General features: G+C 46.0%; 1 protein-coding gene across 1 annotated transcript in view; it reads left to right on the top strand.

The window, feature by feature from the left end:
• The window catches only part of LOC138565931 (uncharacterized), a 130,136-nt gene extending 127,283 nt beyond the window's left edge, over nt 1-2,853 (top strand). The window contains exon 3 of the mRNA XM_069643041.1: nt 1,786-2,853. Within this exon, the coding sequence (XP_069499142.1) occupies nt 1,786-2,630 (845 nt within the window). The 3' untranslated portion in view covers nt 2,631-2,853. The remainder of the gene's footprint in view (nt 1-1,785) is intronic.
• The last annotated feature ends 18,750 nt before the right edge of the window (nt 2,854-21,603 follow it).

The following is a 21,603-nucleotide window of genomic DNA, read 5'->3' on the forward strand; positions in this document are numbered from 1 at the left end:
CGAAGCTGGGGCCTTGGTGATCTAATCTGCTTTGCGAGCTCTAGTGTAGAGAGCGGATTAGTTCACCAGCGAGCCCTCACCTTCATCGAGTGAAAGCCTTGCCTTTTCTTCAAGACCAGCTATGAGGCAGGCTGGATCCGAGATCTGGGGAGACATATTTTGCCAGATCTCGGACCCAGCAAATACGGCCCAATGGCCAGCACAGGTTGTGGAGGGTTGTTTAGTGGGACAGTAGGAAAGGCAGATGGGTGCCAGTCAGGTGTGCCATTACTCTTTCTATGGGTTTGGCCGAGAGGCCTGGGAGTATATTAGCCATGCAGAGCTCAGACTTTCCAACTAATACACCATAGTGCAGTCTGCCAGACAGCCGCCTGTGCTCGCAGGTGGCACTCTTATCAGGCCCCAGGCTGGTTATGAACATGTGGGGCACTCCTCTGGCAGCACACTCCATGTGCCCCAACCCAACTCACCTAGAACCACCCTGCCAGCACACAGAGAATGGATGCTTCTGGCCAGCATGCACCAACACCTCAGTTTCCAAAGCTTGCCTCTCCCTCTCCACCACTAACTGCAGCCCTGACATGACCTAATGGTAAGATACCCTCCAAATGGCGGAAATCGCACTGTACTAGACCCAGTTACGTTGCACTACATCATGACAGGATTATACAGCATGCGCAAAATATGTTCACAGTGTAAATCAGGTTTTTGTGATATTTTAGATACTTTTCATTGTTAAGTGCATTCATCAATGGTGTTTTGTTGTTTTTGTTTCTACCAATGGGAAAGAGAGTGAAGTGTTTCCCTGAATGGCAAAGAAAGTATTTTCTGCTCCAGGGTACAGGAGTGGGGGAGCCATGTGACATCCCCACGTCGATCTCGATCTCTTTCTCTCTCTCTCTCTCTTTGTCTCTCTATCTCCCTCTCTCTCTCTCTCGTGGCACCTTTTACTATCCCAACCTGAGCCTCTTCTCAATCCAGACCGATTCCGTAAGCAGTGTATTGTCAACAAATCCAGACCCTACCATAGAGTTTACTGACAATTGTGCCCCTCACATTTGCAACTTGCACTGATGGCTATATGGACAACCCCCACTGCCTATCGCCAGGCCCTCCCTATGTCACCTGACCCCTTGTGCATGGGGTCTGCCCACTCTCTCCCATTCCACGGTTGGTCTTGCCATGCTACTCCCACCCACCTTCTTGTCAATTTGACCTGCCAATTATTGCCCCTCACTTGTCATTCTGCATTGCCTCCCATCTGGCCCTTGTTTTTCTGACCTGACTTTTTTGGTTCTTTTTACAGTTTGCCTCACTGACTCCCTCATAATCACTTATGCTTCTGACAATCCCCTCTCTACTGATGCCTGGGCTGCCTCTTCTATCTCCAACTTTTGTCAGTCTGTCCCTTCTCCATGCTCCTACCTCTTCCTTCATTTAGTCCTTCCTCCATCTCTGTCCAGCCTCTTGTCAGTCTAACCCCATTCCTTTTCTCACAGCCCTTCGTCAGCCTGGCTCAAGGAAAAAAGGCCAGCAATGACATAAAACAGACTGCATTAATGAATGTTTTAGAATATATTTGATGTGTTTTAAAAGAACATTTCCAGTTTTACACCACATTTTATTTTCAACGTGTGCTGTAAAAATAATTCTAAACCTGAACCCTGGAGCCTTTTTTTCCTGCTCATTCCCGTAGGTCTGCAATGCTGAATGTCATAGGGTTCATGGGATCATTTTTCATTTCACTGTAGTTTTAAGTCTTGTATTTATTGTTGTCAATTTCAGATGGCACATCTCAACAGTTGAAAGGTCGCGACTACCCTGATGAGGTGGAGCTGCCTCTTGGAATCCACGAGAGCCTTCGGAAGGCCGCTCTCCTCTTGAAGGAGGAGCAGTTGGCCAGTCTATGGTCTGACTTAGAAATGAAAAATAATCACATGAAAACCTTGAAGGAGGTCATAACTGGGTCGCCGGCCAGTGGAAGTCTGAAATTGCCCACTCTATTGAAACTCTCGGACACAAACAAGCAGTCTGCCTTGAATCAAATATTTTGCCAAGATGACAAGAGAAAGACCATGCACGGAAAGGAAACTAGCCGTGATGAGAATGAGACTTTGGAGCCATTGATGATTAAGGGACTACTTCCTCCTCTCGATAGGTCAGGGTTCAAGGCTCAAGGAAAGTCTTGTGTGACTCAGGATGCAAGGGATATGACCTGGGAAAAGTTCCAATCAGTCATTCCTATCCTGGCACATTTAGAGCCTCTCTACAGAGAGGGCAAGAAGGGATGGCAAAGCAGCCTCTCCTGGCTGAGAATCCAACGCAAATTACAATCTCCCACCAGCCGCATGAGAGCAGACGACACCACCTTAACAAAGCAGCCTCCTGCCTTGCTAAGCAAGGAACAGGAAGTCACCACAGCTTCTCTGGGCCAGCGTGTGCTACACCGAACACTGGCTGGTGGACCCAAGGTGCAGTCCGAAGTCACATTTCATCATATTGTCCCTCTGTCTTGGCAAAACAATTTTCACACCTTGTGTCCGGAGGGGGGAACCTATTTTGGAGCTTTAGAACTGGACTGGGTCACAATACAGCACCCTGTGTACATGCAAGCATGCCTGGGACAGTAGATGGGAACGCAGATTGACAGGAAATATTTTAATACATGTATCATATAGTTGGCTAATAAAGAACATCTACAGATTTCTGTCCTGCAGCCAGGGATGTTGTTATTTTGGGAATAAGTATTAGCTGCAGCACTAGTACTCATTGGTCAGCATGAGTGTGTACGCTTTACCAGCCTGCTCTTTTTGCTTCCAAAACTTTTCTGCTTTGCTCTTCTACAAAATTTGCTCTTCTCTGCTCCATTACCAAACCTGAGCTTCTCTGCTCTTCTATCAAACCTGTTCTTAGCTGCTTTTCTACCAAACCTGCTCTTCTCTGCTCTACTACCAAACCTGATATTCTCTGCTCTAGTACAAACCCTGCACTTCTATTTTCTGTTATTGAGACAGAAATCCTATATTTGCTCTGATACCAAACCTGCTCTTCTCTGCTGTCAAATCTGAGAGTCTGCTCTACTACCAAACCTGCTCTTCTCTGTTCTACTACCAAGAAGGCTCTTTTTCTGCTATAAAGTAAAGGGGTTTTATATAGCACTGCTCTGCCAATAATGTTGGCCTCGGCGCTCATGGCGCTGTAAGAAAGGAGGGCAAGGTGTGTTAGTCAGATAGCGGGAAGGCTGATGCATAAAAACCTTTCGTACTGATGAATGCCGGTCGGAAGTACCTGTTACCCATGTGTCGTTATGAAAATATGTATGTTGTTTGTGGTTTGTACCGGCCTGGCAGGTAAGTCACATGGCCAGCCCCCGGATTGTGGAGTGCAACAATTAACAGCATGGTTGTTGATAGAAGATGGATATGGTCTGAATGTGTTAAGTACTCTTGACCTAGGCGGTCGTCTGTAGGAGTGTGGTAGGTGTAAGGATGCAAGAATTTAGTAGTGAGGAGTTAGTTGAGGGATGGGGGGTGGAGAGTGGGAGTGAGCTGTTGTTACATCCTGGCTCTTAGTGGTAGATGTCACTGAGATTAAAGGTGCGGAAAAGCGTCATGCAAGCGAGGTTCAATAGGTCAGCTTGGTTCCCACAGATGTTAGAGCAGAGAGTTTTGAAAATTGCTTGTCCCAGGTTTCTGGTGCACAGACTTTAGTTGGTTGCTATTGTTTTCCTTTTCCTTCCAAGTGGTTGGTTGTGAAGCCAAGCCTTGACCTTTTTCCTGAAAGCCAGGTGGTTCTCCTCCAGGCAGAGAGTTTTGGGTAGGGTGTCGCACAGTTTCGTGGTCAGAACTGAAAAAGGAGATACTCCTTGCCATTTTTTGTTGGAGTTGGGGACTAGCCTTAGTGCAGCATTGCTGGAGCTAAGCATTCTGGAAGGAGTGTGGTGTTGAAATTAACTTCTGAAGGAGGAAGTGCTCCCTCCATGGTATGAATGATGGGCAATGCACAAAGTTTTTAAATTAACTGTTTTTTTGATGGTTAGTGTGAGGTTGGCATCGTGAAAGGAGACACAGGCAACAGATTCAACTTATAAAAAAGGCTTTATTAAATAAAATGTCAGGCTGGAGTAAGACCTAACATGTCCTATAGTACAGTGGGATTTCCCTACCTAAAGAAACTAAGGAAGGTCTGTTTCAGTAAGTTCAACTGAAAAATCTGTCTGTGTTCAAAACCATTGTTTGCCCTCACAACTAAGACAAAACAATGTGTAGGGGATGTCAACCATAAACTAAACAGTGTCCCAAAAGTAATGTTCTGAGCTATTGCCAGCTCAGGCGTACTCTTCAACCTCTTTTCCCCCAAATGTCAATCTCAACCAGTTAACACAATGTTCAATTTACCTTCTTCTGGATTTGAATGAACAAAGTTCCACACACCTTTGTAAATGTCGGGATGCCCTTCCCCAAGTTCAATATAGTTCCAGAGCAGCACAGCTCAGGGTTCCCTTCCCCAAGATCAATGTCAAAAAGATGTCACAAAAAGAAGTATCTTGAAGCTATCTCTTTAAACAGTGTTTCCATAGTTCTTTACAGCTCACGGATCCCTTCTCCAAGTCTTATATGCACCTATGGTAGTGTTCCTCTTTACACAACAACCGCCTTCCGTGTTAGCATATAGGGGTTCTCTGGTCTTGGGGCAGTTGTTAGACCAAACGATCCACCCACTACAGATCATGCAACCAGGAACCTTGCATTCGCTTTCAACAGTTCTTTATTCATCAAGTAGTAGTTCTCTAGTCTGGGCGCAGTTTTTGGATCACACAATCCACCCGTTATAGGTCACGCAGCCAGGAACTTCCACCTCTTTTTAAGTAGTTCAATATTGCAGCTGAACCAATGGTATCTTAAAAGCAACTCCACAACTTCACCAAACAAGTGGTTTCTTAAATGCAGCTTCACAACAAGCGCTTATTCAGCCTTTACTTCAACTCTTCAATCAGGGTCTTTCATTCACCTTGGTTTCCAATTATCTTTCAATTCAAAGTTCAGTCTTAGCAAATTGGTTATTTGCATTCACTTTGAGGTTCAATGTTAGCAGTTGTGCTGTTTCACGATATTCAAAATAAATAGTCTTTGCCTTCTTTTCACTTCAGTATTTAATATATGAAGGTTTTACTTATTGCCAGTTCAGTATTCAATAAGCGTAATTTTGCTTACTTCCAGAGACCTCTACTCCATTCACGGTCTCTTGGAGTGTCCGGGTAACTCCATGGTCCCCGACACTCTTCCAGACCCGGCAGTTCCTTTTGATGGCTTCTCCCCAAACCGGAAAGCCTTTTGCTGAGTGCTTCTTTCAGCACTTGCCGGCTTTCGTGCGTAGCTCTGCCTTCACTCCCCTGCAGTGCCTGCTGCCCGCCTTCTTGTCCGAGGGTTCTCCCTCCTGTAGAGTCTCACCAGCAGGACTCTTGGGACCTTGGTAAGTTCCTCGGCGGCTCAGCTTCTCGTGATCCTTCCCTGGATGCTTCGTTTTCTTCATCTCCCACTGCTGTTGTTTTCTCTGCTGCTGCTTCCCTCATATGCATCTACAGACCACCTTGTATACACCTGTGGTCCTTCAAGGGGCTGCAGGTGTAGTCCATTAATTAAGGTTGCCTCACCCTGATTACCAGGATATGCCTGACCTTCAAGCATCTTCTTCGTACCAGTATCAAAGTGGTGAGAATAAGTAGTGTCTATTACTCTCAGTTCTTACTCATCTCAGTACTAGAGTGGGGAAAGTGTGCAATGTTAATTTTTTTATTTGTTTATTAATTTTATAACGAGATCAAAGTTGTTTAAATTGAATTGTCATCTTCAAGATCTTCACATTTTTCATATAACTCATTCCCTTTCTTCCACACCCTCTTCCAACAATCCCTCCCTAACCCCAACCCAAACTTGAACTGAAAACACAGCCATTACCTTCTAAAGGTTCTCTTGCATTCTGTCACATTGGTAATGGAGATCCCCTGCTGAGCTCTTGGCCCTCCGCCCTAAACCCGGTCACCGTCCTTCACCAATTCAGAATCTATTTCTGGTAAACCTAATGTATCAGGGGGGTTTGTCATCGGGTGAGGTGAAGAGAGCACGTACTATGGCGTTCCAGGTTGTTATATCGCCTGAGCACTCCTTTCTACCCAGTTGGAGTGCTTCATACCACACCACAGCTTCTGCCATGGACAATCTTTTTAGATCCTCCCACTATCTATCATGTGCCTTCCATGCCATTGCAATTCTTCTTTTTGCTAGTACCCAGGCCAGATATATGATCTTATTTTCTGGCTTAGCTTTTTTGGGCCGTTTGTACACCCCCAAGGAGGCTTGCTTCCGACAACCATTCATATCCTGTTATGCCACCCTTCTTCAACCTTGCTTCCATACCATGCCAGAACTCTTGGATTACTGGGCAGGACCAGAACATGTGCCCCATGCCTGCACCTTCTATGCTCTGTTGAGTATATAATATTGGGTCAGTTTTAGTCTGGCATTTCGTGAGACCTTCTTGGGGTATAACAGCCCCTTCAACCACCACCCTTCCCTGAGCTCCCTGCCCATGTCTGATTCCCATGCTCTTTTCCCCTTGGTTAGATCTTTGGGTAATGCCTCTAGCAGTCCCTGATACAATTTAGACACTGCATGTCCACCCTCAGACACGTTGTATAGCAGTCCCAGCACCTTATTCTCTTCCCCTTATTTCGTAATGTGTGTATTATTCTGGAATATGTTATGAACAGGCGCATGTGTATCCCAAATGTTTTACCTTAATTCCTGGAATGTCAGGGGCTGTTCTGAGGAATAAAGATCTCCAATTGTTACTTCACCCTTGTCATCCCAGTATATTCTACTCTGTGCTAAATTTCCTCCATTGTCTCTGTATATGGCTGCCAGAGGGATCTGGGTGGAGTAGGGTTCTTTGAGTTTTAGTATTACTTTGGTTCTGGTCCATATCTTTATGCCTAACTGTAGGAGGACCGGAGGGTCCTCAACCCTCTCCCTACTGAGCCACAACACCTCTTTTAGAAAGAACGGGGCTAAACCTGGGCTCATCAAGGTATGTTCGCAAGCCACCCTGCCACATGTTGAAGCTGTCTTGCCAAGTAGTAGAGTTCGAAGTGCAGGAGGCGCAACCCTCCGTCCACGTGCTCCCTGTATAAGATGTTCAGAGCTATGCTTCTTACGCCGCATGCCCATCCTGCATATAGGGATAGCACATGATGTACGCCCTCTGCATAGAGTCCCATGTCTTAGAATGTTTTCCTCATAAATATTGCTAGGGGTTCTAGTGCCAGAATGTACAACAAGGGGGATAAGGGGCAACCCTGCTTTGTGCCCCTGTGAATTGGGAACTGTTTCGATACGTGCCTACCAGTGCATACTCTCGCAGTTGGGCTAGAGTAAAGCATTTGGACCCACCTCATGAAATTGCCCCCCATGCGAAGCCTCTGGGGGATGCAAACAGCCACTCCCACCTGACCGAGTTAAACTCCTTGATGGCATATAGCACCACCACTGTGCAGCCCTCTGGCCATTTCTGTGTTCTGTCCATTACTACATGTAAGCTTCTCATGTTTTCTTTTGTTGCTCTGCCCAGGACATAGCCCATTTGATCTGGGTGTATTAGTGTTGTAATCACCCTTTTTAATCTCTCGGCCAACACTGCAGTGAGGATTTTGGTGTCTTCATTAATTAATGATAACGGCCTATAGGATTTGCAAAATTTCCCTTCATTTCTGGGCCTCAGAATCGGGAGTGTGATGGATTCTTCCAAGCTGTTGGGTAGTTTCCCTTTCTCATACAACAGAAGTAATGTTGGGGCTATTACATCTGCAAATTCCCTATAAAACTCTGCTGGGAAGCCATCTCCTCCCGGAGTTTTGCCTGTGGGGAGCATGGCTATCACATCCCTCAGCTCTTCCACTGTGAGTGGAGCATCCAGCATCTCCTTCTGCTCTGCGTTCAGTGTTCTGTCAGGGTCTTTACTATTTCCCTCTCTTTGGTGACTCCTGAGTCCTCATACAATTTTTGGTAAAAGATCCAAAAGGTCTGATTAATTTATTTTTGCAACCTCTAGCTGCACCACATTCATCTGTTACCTTGACAATCCCTTCCCGAGTTCCTGTGCTTCTTGTTAACCAGGCCAGCAGCCTACCTGGCTTATAACCCTGTCTGTGCAATTTCTCAGAGTACTTTGCGTAGCTGTATCTCCCCAACCTTTCCCAGTGCGCAAGACACTCCTGTCTGAGTTCAATACGTCTCCCTTCTGATTCCACTGTCTTGGTCCTAGATCCCTCTATCCTCTTAATTGTAGCCTCAGTGTCTGCCAGTTGTTGTTCTAAGACCTTCTGGACCCTTCCCTTCTTGACTATATCTGCGCCCCTGTTCACCACTTTGAAAGCATCCCAAACAGTCTGCATACCTTGAACGCTATCCATATTGAAGTTGAAATACTCTTCTATCTGCTGGTCCAGTTCTTCCCTGAAGGGACCATCTCGTAGGGTTTCTACTCTCAGTTCCCACAAGGGTATCGGTCGGGATGGTTGCTGAGTATCCATTCAACTACTAGGGATGAGTGGTCTGAGAAGGTTCTTGCTTCATAGGAGGCAATCACAAAGTCTCCCAGCTGATCTATCCCTGGGCGAATGTAATCTATTATTGTGTATATGTTATGCACAGTCGAATAAAATGAAAACTCTCTATCCTGTCCATGCACCCATATCCAGACCTCATGCAGTTCTAAATCCTCCATCAGTGTTCTCAAGATCTTAGCCGGGGGTGGTGGGATGGGGTTGGGGATAACACATTTTTGTCTAACCTGTCTAACCCCAGGTCCAGTGTATAATTGAAGTCTCCTCCACAAATCCATGTCATGCCTCGAAAGGGGGCCAGGCTAGCATATAGGGAGCGAAAACAATGGTGGCTGCGCTGTAATAAGTGCATAAGTATTGCTCAGACAGACTTCCTTCTTGTCAAGGAACCCATGTACCTGTACCAGTCTCCCCTCAGTATCTGTTTGAACTCCTATCTTGTGGAAGGGCACCGCAGGTGCCACCCAAATAAGGACTCCCCTTGCATAATTAGAATATACTGATCCAAACCCTTTCCCACCCCATTTTTTCAGTACCTGGGATTGTTTCACTGGTGTGAGGTGTGTCTCCTGTAGCAGGGCTATATGAATCCCCTTACGATACCGGCATGTAGCGACTCGCACTCTCTTCACATAGTTGTTTAGTCCCCGTACATTCCAGGAGGAGATCTTAAGTGTTTCTGCCATCTGGCTTCCCCTGAGCATCCGCCACTCTCCACGTCAAATTAAAGAGCTCCCAGGTTCCGTTTCATCATGTTAACAACTCCTGGGTTTCTACCATGTTTCCACCCATGTGATTGATAAGGCCCTGTTGTAACAAACTTTCCCCAACATAAGCTTTAACATACTGCCCACCCGGAATACCTGTAAAGGCCCAGCCACCACTTGTTCCCCGCGCACCCTGGAGTTTGTTGACCGAGTACTATTAGTACTCTAAGCACTTCCTAGAAGAGGACAACAAAAGAACCCCCGGACCCATTGGGGGAGAACATCTAACATGGAGGTGGAAGTTTCCAGTCACTATACCACTCCCAAAAAGGTCAAATCAGGGTTTCTGCTGTTCAAAATAAGGTCTTGTAAACCGAGTTCCCAGGCTCCCCACCACTGTGTTCATATCTGGGTCGTGTATTTAATGTCAGATGACTACATAACTGTTTCCGTTCACCTGACGGCACTTCTGTTGTCTTCCTTTCTTTCCGGCAACTGCTCCATGCGATTAATTCCTCTGAGGTCTCAAAGAAGAGGGGCTGCAGCATGGCTAGGGAGCAGTGTCTCCAGAGAGCTGGAGAGAAGCACCCTGCAGGCTACTGTTGGCAGGTTAAACATTGCTTGTTACCTTGGGACCTGTGCTGGCCCCAAGGGTATCCGAGGGGCAGGTAGTGAAACCCTGACCTCAGTTCCGAACAACCAGGAGGGACCGCTTTTCACCTCCCTGATGCCTGGGTGAGTCTTGTGGGGAGGTGAGGGGGGGAAGAGAGAGAGAGAGAGAGAGAGAAGAGAGAAGAGAGAGAGACTTGGGAGCATGAGACTGACTGAAGCAGAGCGGGCAGAGGAAAATGTGTGAAATGTTACGAGTCAAGGAGCAGAACAGAGGAAAGAAAGGAAACTGAAGAAATAGATTGAAATAAAATGAAGAGAAAGTAAGAGAAAGTAAGAGAAATTCAGAAAACAGAGCGTGCAAGAGATGCAAAGGAAAAAGGACTACATTGAAGCATTGAACAGGGCGGAAGCGGCCCAAAAAGAGAGAAGGGTGCAAACGACCCGGCAGAGTGCAGTTTGCACAGGAAAGCAAGAAGGAAGGTACCAGGGGGCACAAAAAGGTAAAGAAAGTACAAGTGTGCACAGGAAAACATGGTGGAAGGTGCCAGTGGACACGAAGAGGTAAGCTCAAAAGGGGCCTTAGCTTGGGGAAGGAAACCCTGAAAGGCCCAAGAAGTAAATTTGTGTTTGAAGTTAAAAGAGGCTGGGGTTTGGGGAAGGGAACCCTGAGGGGCCCACAAGGTGTACTTGTATTTGAACTTGGAAGAGGCCTGAGCTTGGGTACGGGATCCCTGAGAGGCCCAAGAAGTGTATTTGTGTTTGAAGTTAAAAGAGGCTGGGGTTTGGGGAAGGGAACCCTGAGGGGCCCACAAGTTGTACTTGTATTTGAACTTGGAAGAGGCCTAAGCTTGGGGAAGGGAACCCTAAGAGGCCTATCAAAGTGGATTCTTGTCTATTTTGTGTTACTGAAGGAAAGGAAGCTTGGGGGGAGGAACCCCAAGGTGTTAAAGACATTGACATTGTTTGAACTATGAAGAAGGTTCTATGAACAAACCCTTTTGAAGCTGTCCAACCTATATCTGGTGAGACGGCCACCTGAAAACCAATTGTGGTTTCCTATTTTTGTTTAACCACCACCTTTTGCTTTTGAAATACTTCCTAACTCATTTTTATCAAAGAGTGAGGGCAGGTTTAGACAGACAGATTTTTATTTTGAACTTCTAGATTTTGACAGCCCTTAGAAACACCAGTTAAGGGAAACATCCCTTTTGTGTTAGGGCCATTAAGGCAATAGACCAACCCAGCAACTTTTAGAAATAAAGGTTTTGAAAATGTATCATTCAGTCTGTGTCTCTATTGATACCATGCCTGTCCCACATATGGTGTCATGGTGAGATACAGTTCAATAGATAAAAGTTGAGTTCCCATGCCGTATTTCTACCTAGCTAGGATAACATCATTGCACAGGTAGAAGATCAGGACAGAGTCTCGATAATTAAACAACATATTCTAGGCAAAACTCCTGCTTCTTCCTCAAGACTTATTCTTTCAGGGCCAACTTGTCTTGATACTCTTCCTCTGTCTTGCTATCACCTCAAGCAGTGGGCCCACCTCATTCCGAAAGTCAGATATCCCTATACATATATCCGACCTAGTGGATTGGGAGCAGCACTTGTGGTGAAGGATTTGGCAGCCATAGACCTTTGAAATGTCTCCACGAATTCCCCCATTTATCCTCCAGAATAACTAACAGAGAGACAAAAGGCCTCTGAACAGGGTTCTGACACAAGCTCCGAAAACTTTTCGGACCCTGGTTCAGGATGGAAAACAGAGAAAACTATCACGCTACTTACAAATATGGCCCCCATCGAGGAAGTATAAACCTGTTTAGGGGACCACCAGATTGAGGCTGAAAAACGGTTTCAGGAGGCGTTGGAAAGATTGATAAAGGTACAGGTAAAACCTAGTATTCCCCAAGGGGTTCTAGAGCCTTATAAAGAAGGAGACAATTTAGGAAATGTTTTGCTAAATTTTGATAGACTAGCCATGCAATTTCAGTGGAGCGAATGTCTAAAACTCTGCTATTGAGGACCCCTTCTAAAGGGCGAGCTTCAGACTTCTTATCAGCTAAGAAGTAAGCCCACCCTATTTGTTTATTTCTCTTGTAAAGAGCCCGGACATATAGCTTGGAACTGCTCCCAGAACCGAAATCAAGAACCAATGGAAATCGGATGCTTAATAGAGGATGAATGGGAAGAACAGGGTACAAGTTATAGAAACCAGAACTGCATGTTACTGTGGCATCCCAAATCCATCTGTCCATGAGCCTGGATGTACACGGTATGGCAGTGCGGGCTATCATTGACTCAGGCAGCATGCAGACCACAGTAAGATCCGACCTGGTCCCTCTCGAAAGAATCAAACAAGGGGAAAGGGTTTGTATCACTTGTGTGCACAGGGATCAGGAGGTCTATCTCAAGATCCCTATATCCATCCGAAATCGGATTCGAGATAGCATCATCCCAACCACAGTGATACCAGGGCAACGGGAAGAAGTAACCAACCCAGGAATGTTTAGAAATAAAGGTTTTGAAAATATATCTTTGAGTCTGTGTCTTTCTTGCTACTACATGTCATGGCCACAGGCCCAAGAACACAAATACCACACCATCTAGTGATGGGGCCAATGGGTCACTTGACTCACTTATGTCCCTTTGGGAGCTATAAACACAGGGGCTGGACTCAGTCTTTGCACCTTTGGCGCCAGGCTCATATAGAGATGTGAGCAGGAACACTTTATTTCCGTTCAGGAGTGCTTTTACTTTATTTCAGTGCAGGAGTGCTTTTATTTTACAAGAACTTTTCAGGAGCTGAAAGCCTTTATTCCAGAGAACATCCTCATGTGCTGACTCATCGGGTGTGGGTCCCTAGGCCTGGTCTTCATGTGGCGACTCATCGGGTGAGGCAGGGTGTGGCAGGCAGGCTGCACCTGGCAGGCGTGGCTTCAGAAGTTCAGCTATATAAGCTGTTCCATCCTTAAGGCCGGTGCTTCCCGTTTGTCATGACCACCGGGTTTCCCCTCACAAAATCTACTAAAATGTCTTGGCTAACTGCATATAGATCCTGGGCTCAGGGAAGGTAGGTCCTTGGCTATGTAGTTTTGACACTTCCTTATCCTTCAAACATGGCCCCCGGTGAAATTCCTGGTATGGGGGCTGTGCAGTCTAGTTGTTGTCACGCCTTCAGTATTTAAGCCCCTCCCCCTTAGCGTTTCGCACTTCGCGTCTGTTTTGTTTTCAAAGGACGCTTACCGCGGATCCTGTCAAGATTCTCCTCAGAACCCCGTTCTTTCTTCATGTTTCATAGTTCCTGGTTCCGTGCTTCCGTTATTCCTAGCATTCCTTACCTTGCCCCTCGCTCTACTTGCCTTTGGTGTTCGTTACACGTTTGGGGCGAATCTTTCTAATTGAAGTAAGTTAGCGGCAACGTTTAGCTGTGCTCGCGCTTTCCGCCAGTATTGTTTCTGGTATATTTATTGTGGTGGATAGTGCGCATAGCGCCGTGATCAGTTCCAGTCAGGTGTCGAGTGTCGGGGCTCCGGCACTCAAAACGTTTGTGAGGAGTCTGTCACTAGTAACACGCAGACTCTTGCCTCAGGGTTCCTGTTGCTATGTCTTCTCTGTGAAACACCTTGAACTTGTGACACTTCATTGAACTCGCAATAGTTAAATAATTCTCTCCGTTCATTTTGTCATTGTTTATACTTTGGACAACGTCATTAGGAAATTCTGTACCATTCCATATTGAACCCCTGTTACAGTTCTTCTCAGGTTTATTGTCATTCGTACACATCACCTCAAGGTCTTGTTCTCAATCCAGTCCAAGGGTTTAGGAGTCACTCCAGTTTGATAGGTGGTTATTATACAGTGGCTATTTGGTTCCTTCCTGTGCCTATTTGCCTTCCCTCCAATCACCCTTCTACAGTAAGATCCCAATTGCCAATCCCTTCCATCTTCAGGACAAGCGCCCCTGCGCAGAAGCAGGATGGATAGCCCACAATATACCAATCAAAGGTAAGAGTAGAGAGATTGAAGGGGAAGATAGATAGGAAGATTAGTTAGTGCAAGTTACCTTGGGAAAGTTACATTTATCTATGTTCTTGTGTTTCCTCATAGATTCCTATTCTATTGGAGCTTAAGATTTCGGGAAATAAAAACTTAGGGTTAGAACAACGCACTCAGAGAAGAAAGTTACATTATAAAGAGTGGTGTCCCCGCAGAGTCAGGTAAGCGTTACAGAACGCGAAGCCGCCATACTGAAAAGTACTATGCCTGGACATCATGGGATCTTCTGAGATAGATCAACTCACCCAATTATTGGGTGAATTAAGAACCGAAGTCTTTGCAGCCAGGTCAGAAACTAGTGCTCTTAGAAGAGAACTAGGAATAAATAGAGAAAGAACTGAAGAACTGGCTCGTCAACTGCTGCAGAAGCAAGCAGGGCAGGTGCCTTTACCCCATGGAAGTGGTCAGGCTTCTTCCTCTGCGTCGCCCCCAGTTCCTGTTCAAGTGGTCATTCCAGGGAATATACCTTTGGCTCCTCCGGAGCGCTTTACAGGGGACCCAAAAAGGTTCGCAGTGTTTCTAAATCAGTGCAGATTACACTTTCTGTGTAGGCCAGGAGTTTTTCCAAATGACCAATCTAAGGTAGCCTTTGTGTTGTCCTATCTGGGAGGTGTTGCTGCGGATTAGTCCATTCCCTTGGTAAATAGGGATGATCCAGTATTACAAAACTTCACAGAATTTCAACGAGAATTAGAGAAACTATTTGCTCGTCACACGCAGGGACAAGCTCTGGACAATGAGTTGCTGTCCTTAAAGCAAGGTAACCAGGAGCTCCTTGCATACGTTGCTACTTTTAATAGACTGGTGGCAGAAACCAATTGGCCTACAGAAAAGAGAACAACACTGTTCTATCGTGGTCTACCCAGTGAACTGAAAGATGTTTTGGCTCAAGTAGTAAACCCACCAGAAGGTATTACAGATTTCATAGATTTAACAATCCAATTGGATCATCGTCTTCAGGACAGGAGAACAGATCGTGCTCGTCAAGACAATCGGCCCCTTCTGATCCGTCCCAGAGAACCAGTGGTTAAGCCCGGAGTGGATGCTCATTCAGAACCAATGCAGTTGGGTGGAATCCGAGGCCCAATATCTCAAGCTGAGCGAGAAAAGAGACAACTGCAGTTGTGTCTTTATTGTGGCAAGGCTGGTCATTTTTTGAAAGAGTGCCCAGTGAAACCTGCTCGGAAACCCCTAGGAGGAGTTAATCAGGACAAAAGAGAACAGAATGCGGAAAACTCCAGTGCCCGACAAGTCTAGAGGTCCACTTGTCGAGCATGGAAAAGGTTGCAGCGACCTCACACTTTGTGTTTCCTATTGTCCTTTTTAATCCTGAAACTCCCACCGAAAGACATGCCTTAATGGCATACATTGACTGTGGGGCAGTTGGCAACTATATGGATCAGCATCTGGCAAGCAAATTGGGATTCTCTTTGAGGAACAAGTTGGAAGCCGAGAATGTTTCCGGGGTCGATGGCACACCATTGGTGTCAGGACCTGTTACACAGTGCACCAACCCACTCACTATGCTGTGCCAGGAAGGACACAAGGAGAGGATCTCTTTTGACCTAATTCGAGCTCCACAATTCCGAATCCTCTTGGGGATACCTTGGCTGGAGAAGCATAACCCGATCATCGATTGGTGCTCCCGGACCCTGACCTTCCCCACCAAGTGTCTGAGCGTGTGTTTCTCAACTGAAGGTTCCAGAATTACAAGACAGCCTGATGCATCTACTCAATCTACCTTGGGTCTAATGGGTTCATTGCCAGAAGAATATCAAAGATTCCAGGAAATATTTCAAGAAGAAAAACAGGCTGAAGTATTACCTCCACATAGACCTTATGACTGCCATATTGACCTCATTCCAGGAGCTCAACTTCCGTACAGTAGAATTTATGCTCTCACAGAAAAAGAGAATGCGCACTTGAAGTCTTATTTGGACCAGTATTTAGCTAATGGTTTTATCAGGCCATCCAAGTCACCAGCGGCATCCCCTCTTTTTTTTGTGCCCAAGAAAGAAGGTGATTTAAGAACATGTATAGATTACAGAGCCCTAAACCAAATTACTGTGAAGAATCGATATCCTCTCCCCCTTATTTCAACTTTACAGGAGCAGGTGAAACAGGCACGAGTATTCACCAAGCTTGATTTGAGAGGCGCCTATCATTTTATCCGTATTAAGGAGGGGGAGGAGTGGAAAACTGCCTTTCGAACGCGGTTTGGGCTCTTTGAATATCAGGTTATGCCCTTTGGGCTTTGTAATGCTCCAGCAGCCTTTCAGTCATTTATGAATGACATCCTTAGAGAATATTTAGACATCTGTGTGGTGGTTTATGTGGATGACATTCTCATCTTCTCCGCAAACCATTCGGATCATGTGAAGGATGTAACATCAGTGCTGCAAATTCTGAAGGATAACTCTTTGTACGTTAAATTAGAGAAATGTCAGTTCCATGTCCCGGAAGTGGAGTTTTTGGGTTTTATCCTGTCTGCACGAGGCATTCAGATGGACAACAGAAAGGTTGATGCCATTACGTCTTGGCCCGCCCCTACTTCAGTCAAAGGAATTCAGAGCTTTCTTGGATTTGCCAATTTTTATAGGCGGTTTGTTTCTGATTTTTCTCGCCTGGTTCATCCCATTACCTTGTTACTCAGGAAAAATAGAAAATTTGATTGGACTAAGGAAGCTGATGAAGCCTTTAAAAAATTGAAAGAGAGATTCACCACCGCACCTGTTCTCCAACATCCAAGACCTGACCTTCCATTTGTGGTTGAAACGGATGCTTCAAATGTTGCCATGGGAGCAGTTTTGTCTCAGCGCAATCCTAACACCAAAGAACTGCACCCAGTGGCCTTTTGGTCTAAGAAATTCTCTGCTGCTGAACTGAATTATACCATCACAGATAAAGAGCTTTTGGCTATAAAGTGCGCACTCAAAGAATGGAGGCAGCATCTGCTCGGAGCAAGACACACTGTGACCATTTTTACTGACCATCGCAACTTGCAATATTTGCGCTCTGCAAAGGCACAATCCTCGAGGCAGTTGCGATGGGCCCTCTTTTTTGCCGAATATGATTTCATCATTACCTTCAGACCAGGAGTGCGAAATGGTAAGGCGGATGCCTTATCCCGTATCAGAAAAGGTGATGGAGCTTATATACCTGTGAACCCAGTGGAAATCGTTTCTGGGGAGAAGGTACTTGGAGTAATGGACACTGCTGATTCAACATTTCAAGAACTACGAAATGAGATTAAAACCAGCATGACTAAAGATGAGTTGGCGAGATGGGAATCGAAGGGGGAACGTTTCACAATTTTGGATGACTTACCTTTCTATCAGGAACGTCTGTACTTACCCACACCAAAACTGCAAGAACAAGTAATGGCTAATTATCATGGAACCCTGTTGGAAGGTCATCCCGGAATCACGAAAACCTTGAATAAAGTGAAGAGATCGTATTGGTGGCCAACTTGGAGAAAAGATGTCATTCAGTATTTGAGAACATGTGGCAACTGTGCTCAAAATAAGACTCAAAAAAGGAAACCAGCTGGTCTTCTCCAACCTCTGAGTGTGCCCCCTGTTCCCTGGCACACAATTTCGATGGACTTCATCACAGATTTACCAAATTGTGGAGGTTGTGATACCATTTTAGTGGTAGTGGACTTATTCTCAAAGATGGCGCATTTTATCGCATTGAAAGGTCTTCCCACAGCGGCTGTTCTGGCAAGAACCTTTCTGGAGAATATTGTGAAATTGCATGGTTTCCCCACAATAGTGGTTTCAGATCGGGGAAGTCAATTTGTTTCTAAATTTTGGAAGAAGTGTTGTGAATTGGCAAAGATTGATGTACGCCTGTCCACGAGCCATCATCCCCAAACTGATGGCCAAACTGAGCGAACCAACCAAACTCTGGAACAGTATATCAGATGCATGCTACATCAACTCGAAGACACCTGGTTAAATGTTTTATGGGTTGCGGAATATGCATATAATAACTCAGTGCATGCCTCCACTGGATTGAGTCCTTTTTATACCCTACACGGCCGGCATCCTCGTACATCAGCCTACGACCCACCAGAACCTTTGGAAATGCCAGCGGTTAAATGTCTGCATGAAAAAATCACAACATCCATTGCTCAAGCAAAGGAACACTTATATTTGGCTAAAGAGTCCCAGAAGAAATTTGCGGACAGCAAAAGATGCGATGCTCCAGAGTATAAAGTGGGGGATTTGGTGTGGTTATCCACTCAGAACTTGGCCTTAAAAGGATCACGAAAATTCCTTCCGCGATTCCTGGGACCTTTTGCCATTGAGAAGATAATCAATCCTGTAGCCATGAAGCTCATCCTTCCAAAAACCATGAAGATCCACTCTGTGTTTCACGTGTCCCTTTTGAAACCAGTCTATCCAAACACCCGAATCCAAGAGGCGCCAGCTCCCGTGGAAGTGGAGAATGATCAGTTGGAGTATGAAGTCAAGGCCATCCTGGACTCAAAGATTGTGTGTAATAAACTGTACTACTTAGTGGATTGGAAAGGCTATGGTCCTCAGGACAGAACATGGGAACCTGTTGAAAACCTTCACGCCCCTAGGTTGTTAAAGGCCTTTCACGTAAATAACCCGTGCAAACCTGGGAGGGGGAGTTCCAGTCTTGGAGGGGCTTTGGGGGGGGGGGGAGTACTGTCATGACCACCGGGTTTCCCCTCACAAAATCTACTAAAATGTCTTGGCTAACTGCATATAGATCCTGGGCTCAGGGAAGGTAGGTCCTTGGCTATGTAGTTTTGACACTTCCTCTCCTTCAAACATGGCCCCCGGTGAAATTCCTGGTATGGGGGCTGTGCAGTCTAGTTGTTGTCACGCCTTCAGTATTTAAGCCCCTCCCCCTTAGCGTTCCGCGCTTCGCGTCTGTTTTGTTTTCAAAGGACGCTTACCGCGGATCCTGTCAAGATTCTCCTCAGAACCCCGTTCTTTCTTCATGGTTCATAGTTCCTGGTTCCGTGCTTCCGTTATTCCTAGCATTCCTTACCTTGCCCCTCGCTCTACTTGCCTTTGGTGTTCGTTACACGTTTGGGGCGAATCTTTCTAATTGAAGTAAGTTAGCGGCAACGCTTAGCTGTGCTCGCGCTTTCCGCCAGTATTGTTTCTGGTATATTTATTGTGGTGGATAGTGCGCATAGCGCCATGATCAGTTCCAGTCAGGTGTCGAGTGTCGGGGCTCCGGCACTCAAAACGTTTGTGAGGAGTCTGTCACTAGTAACACGCAGACTCTTGCCTCAGGGTTCCTGTTGCTATGTCTTCTCTGTGAAACACCTTGAACTTGTGACACTTCATTGAACTCGCAATAGTTAAATAATTCTCTCCGTTCATTTTGTCATTGTTTATACTTTGGACAACGTCATTAGGAAATTCTGTACCATTCCATATTGAACCCCTGTTACAGTTCTTCTCAGGTTTATTGTCATTCGTACACATCACCTCAAGGTCCTGTTTTCAATCCAGTCCAAGGGTTTAGGAGTCACTCCAGTTTGATAGGTGGTTATTATACAGTGGCTATTTGGTTCCTTCCTGTGCCTATTTGCCTTCCCTCCAATCACCCTTCTACAGTAAGATCCCAATTGCCACCCCCTTCCATCTTCAGGACAAGCGCCCCTGCGCAGAAGCAGGATGGATAGCCCACAATATACCAATCAAAGGTAAGAGTAGAGAGATTGAAGGGGAAGATAGATAGGAAGATTAGTTAGTGCAAGTTACCTTGGGAAAGTTACATTTATCTATGTTCTTGTGTTTCCTCATAGATTCCTAGTCTATTGGAGCTTAAGATTTCGGGAAATAAAAACTAAGGGTTAGAACAACGCACTCAGAGAAGAAAGTTACATTATAAAGAGTGGTGTCCCCGCAGAGTCAGGTAAGCGTTACACCGTTACTGTGCACTCACGTGCAATGTGACACTCACGGCCACTTGGACCAGTTTACTTACCTTTGAAACTAGGCCTTCTCCTGCATACTCACCTCCAGGAAACCGGTGCTTCATCACTTCATCTGCAGACTCATCTCCTGACATCCAGTGATCTTGATCCTGACGCCGCAGCACCGCACTCAGCATCCATGAACTCGGACCCTGTGAAGAAGAAGAAAGAGAAGGTTAGAACATCCATCCTAGGGTTGCGCCGCATTTGAACCCCGTACGCCCCTAGTTAACAATTTACCAGCTACTATACCACTGCAGCTTTGTTCCTCATTCCCTCTGGTTGTCGCCTCAAGCTCTGCAGCTTCTGCCGGGCCGGCAACATCACCTGCAAGGGAAGAAAGCAAAAGAGCAAACATCAAAAGTGGAATGGACAGCAATTCAAGACAACAAACTATACAATACAACAAAAACAGACGAGGAAAGACAAAGGCAAACAGGAACACTTACCTGAAGTATAGTGGCTTACTCCCAGCAGGACTGGACTACCACATGCAAGGGACCAGTGAAGGAACTCGGTCCAGATCATACAAGCGCCCCTGCCAGAAGCAGCAGGACGGAGTGCTCACCATAACGAATCAACAGGTGAGCTTTCCAGGGACAGCACATCCAACTGGTAGCACGGTTTGGGAGAAGGGGTCTGGAAGGGCATCAGACACAAAAACTGGCATACTCACGCCCCCTATTCTCCATGCAGGAGCAGTCCCGAGCAGCATCACCTATTACCACCAGTCACAACATAAGCGCAGAGGGCGAAGTTGGACCCGAGCGGACATCACCCCCGGGAGGGCTGCAGCCGTGCCCCAACGCCTCCGCAGAGACCAGGTGAGCGTAACACTACCATGCCTGTCTCACACTGTTCTACACAGATGTCCTTGAGTATCTAGTATATGCCATAAATATGCAAGCATTGAGCCCAAGTTAGACTTATTGAAAGCAGTAAATGAAGCCCTGAACTGGACCAACAAGGAAGATTGCTGTGCTTTTCTGGAAATGGCAGAGTCTGTACACACCAAGTTAAAGCAGAGGTCCGACAGAGCCTGTGGAGCTCTAGAGAAGGGCCGTGCAGTCAACGGCAGTTACAGAGGAGCTGTCAAGGACATTGCCGGACCGCAGAGGGCCTGACAGTTCACTGAAGGCCTGCCTTCACTGATACTACAACGCAGCATCAAGGAGTGACACAGAGATGCGGAAAGAAGCCGGTGAGTTTGCCTAAAGAGCAAGGCAACCCTGGGGTGCTTCGAGCAGAAGATTTATCAGTAAAAGATTGTTTTGAATACCGAACAAGTAGAATAAAAGGGCGCAGAAAGTGCAATTCTCCTTTCTTGAGATATCAGCTTGGAGAAACCTGTAACCTACATTGCCAACAATCAAGAAACTATAAAGAAGAGATAAAAGGGCAACAAGGGCGCAACTCTCCTTTCATGAGATATCAGTTTGGGGAAACCTGGAACCCACATTGTAATTGGAATTGTTTATTTATAAAGAGCTTATACAAAGGTGAAGCGCTTCAAGGCAGGACGGGAACAGGGGAATACAGAGTCATTCTTATGCCGTGAAATTCTGAATGATCTTGCAAAAATTACAAGCAACTTGGCCTGCTGGCCTTACGACAAGTGCAGGTGTAAGACAA

Source organism: Ambystoma mexicanum, chromosome 2p (assembly GCF_040938575.1).
Source record: "Ambystoma mexicanum isolate Mex_15411 chromosome 2p, UKY_AmexF1_1, whole genome shotgun sequence".
NCBI classification, from domain to species: domain Eukaryota; kingdom Metazoa; phylum Chordata; class Amphibia; order Caudata; family Ambystomatidae; genus Ambystoma; species Ambystoma mexicanum.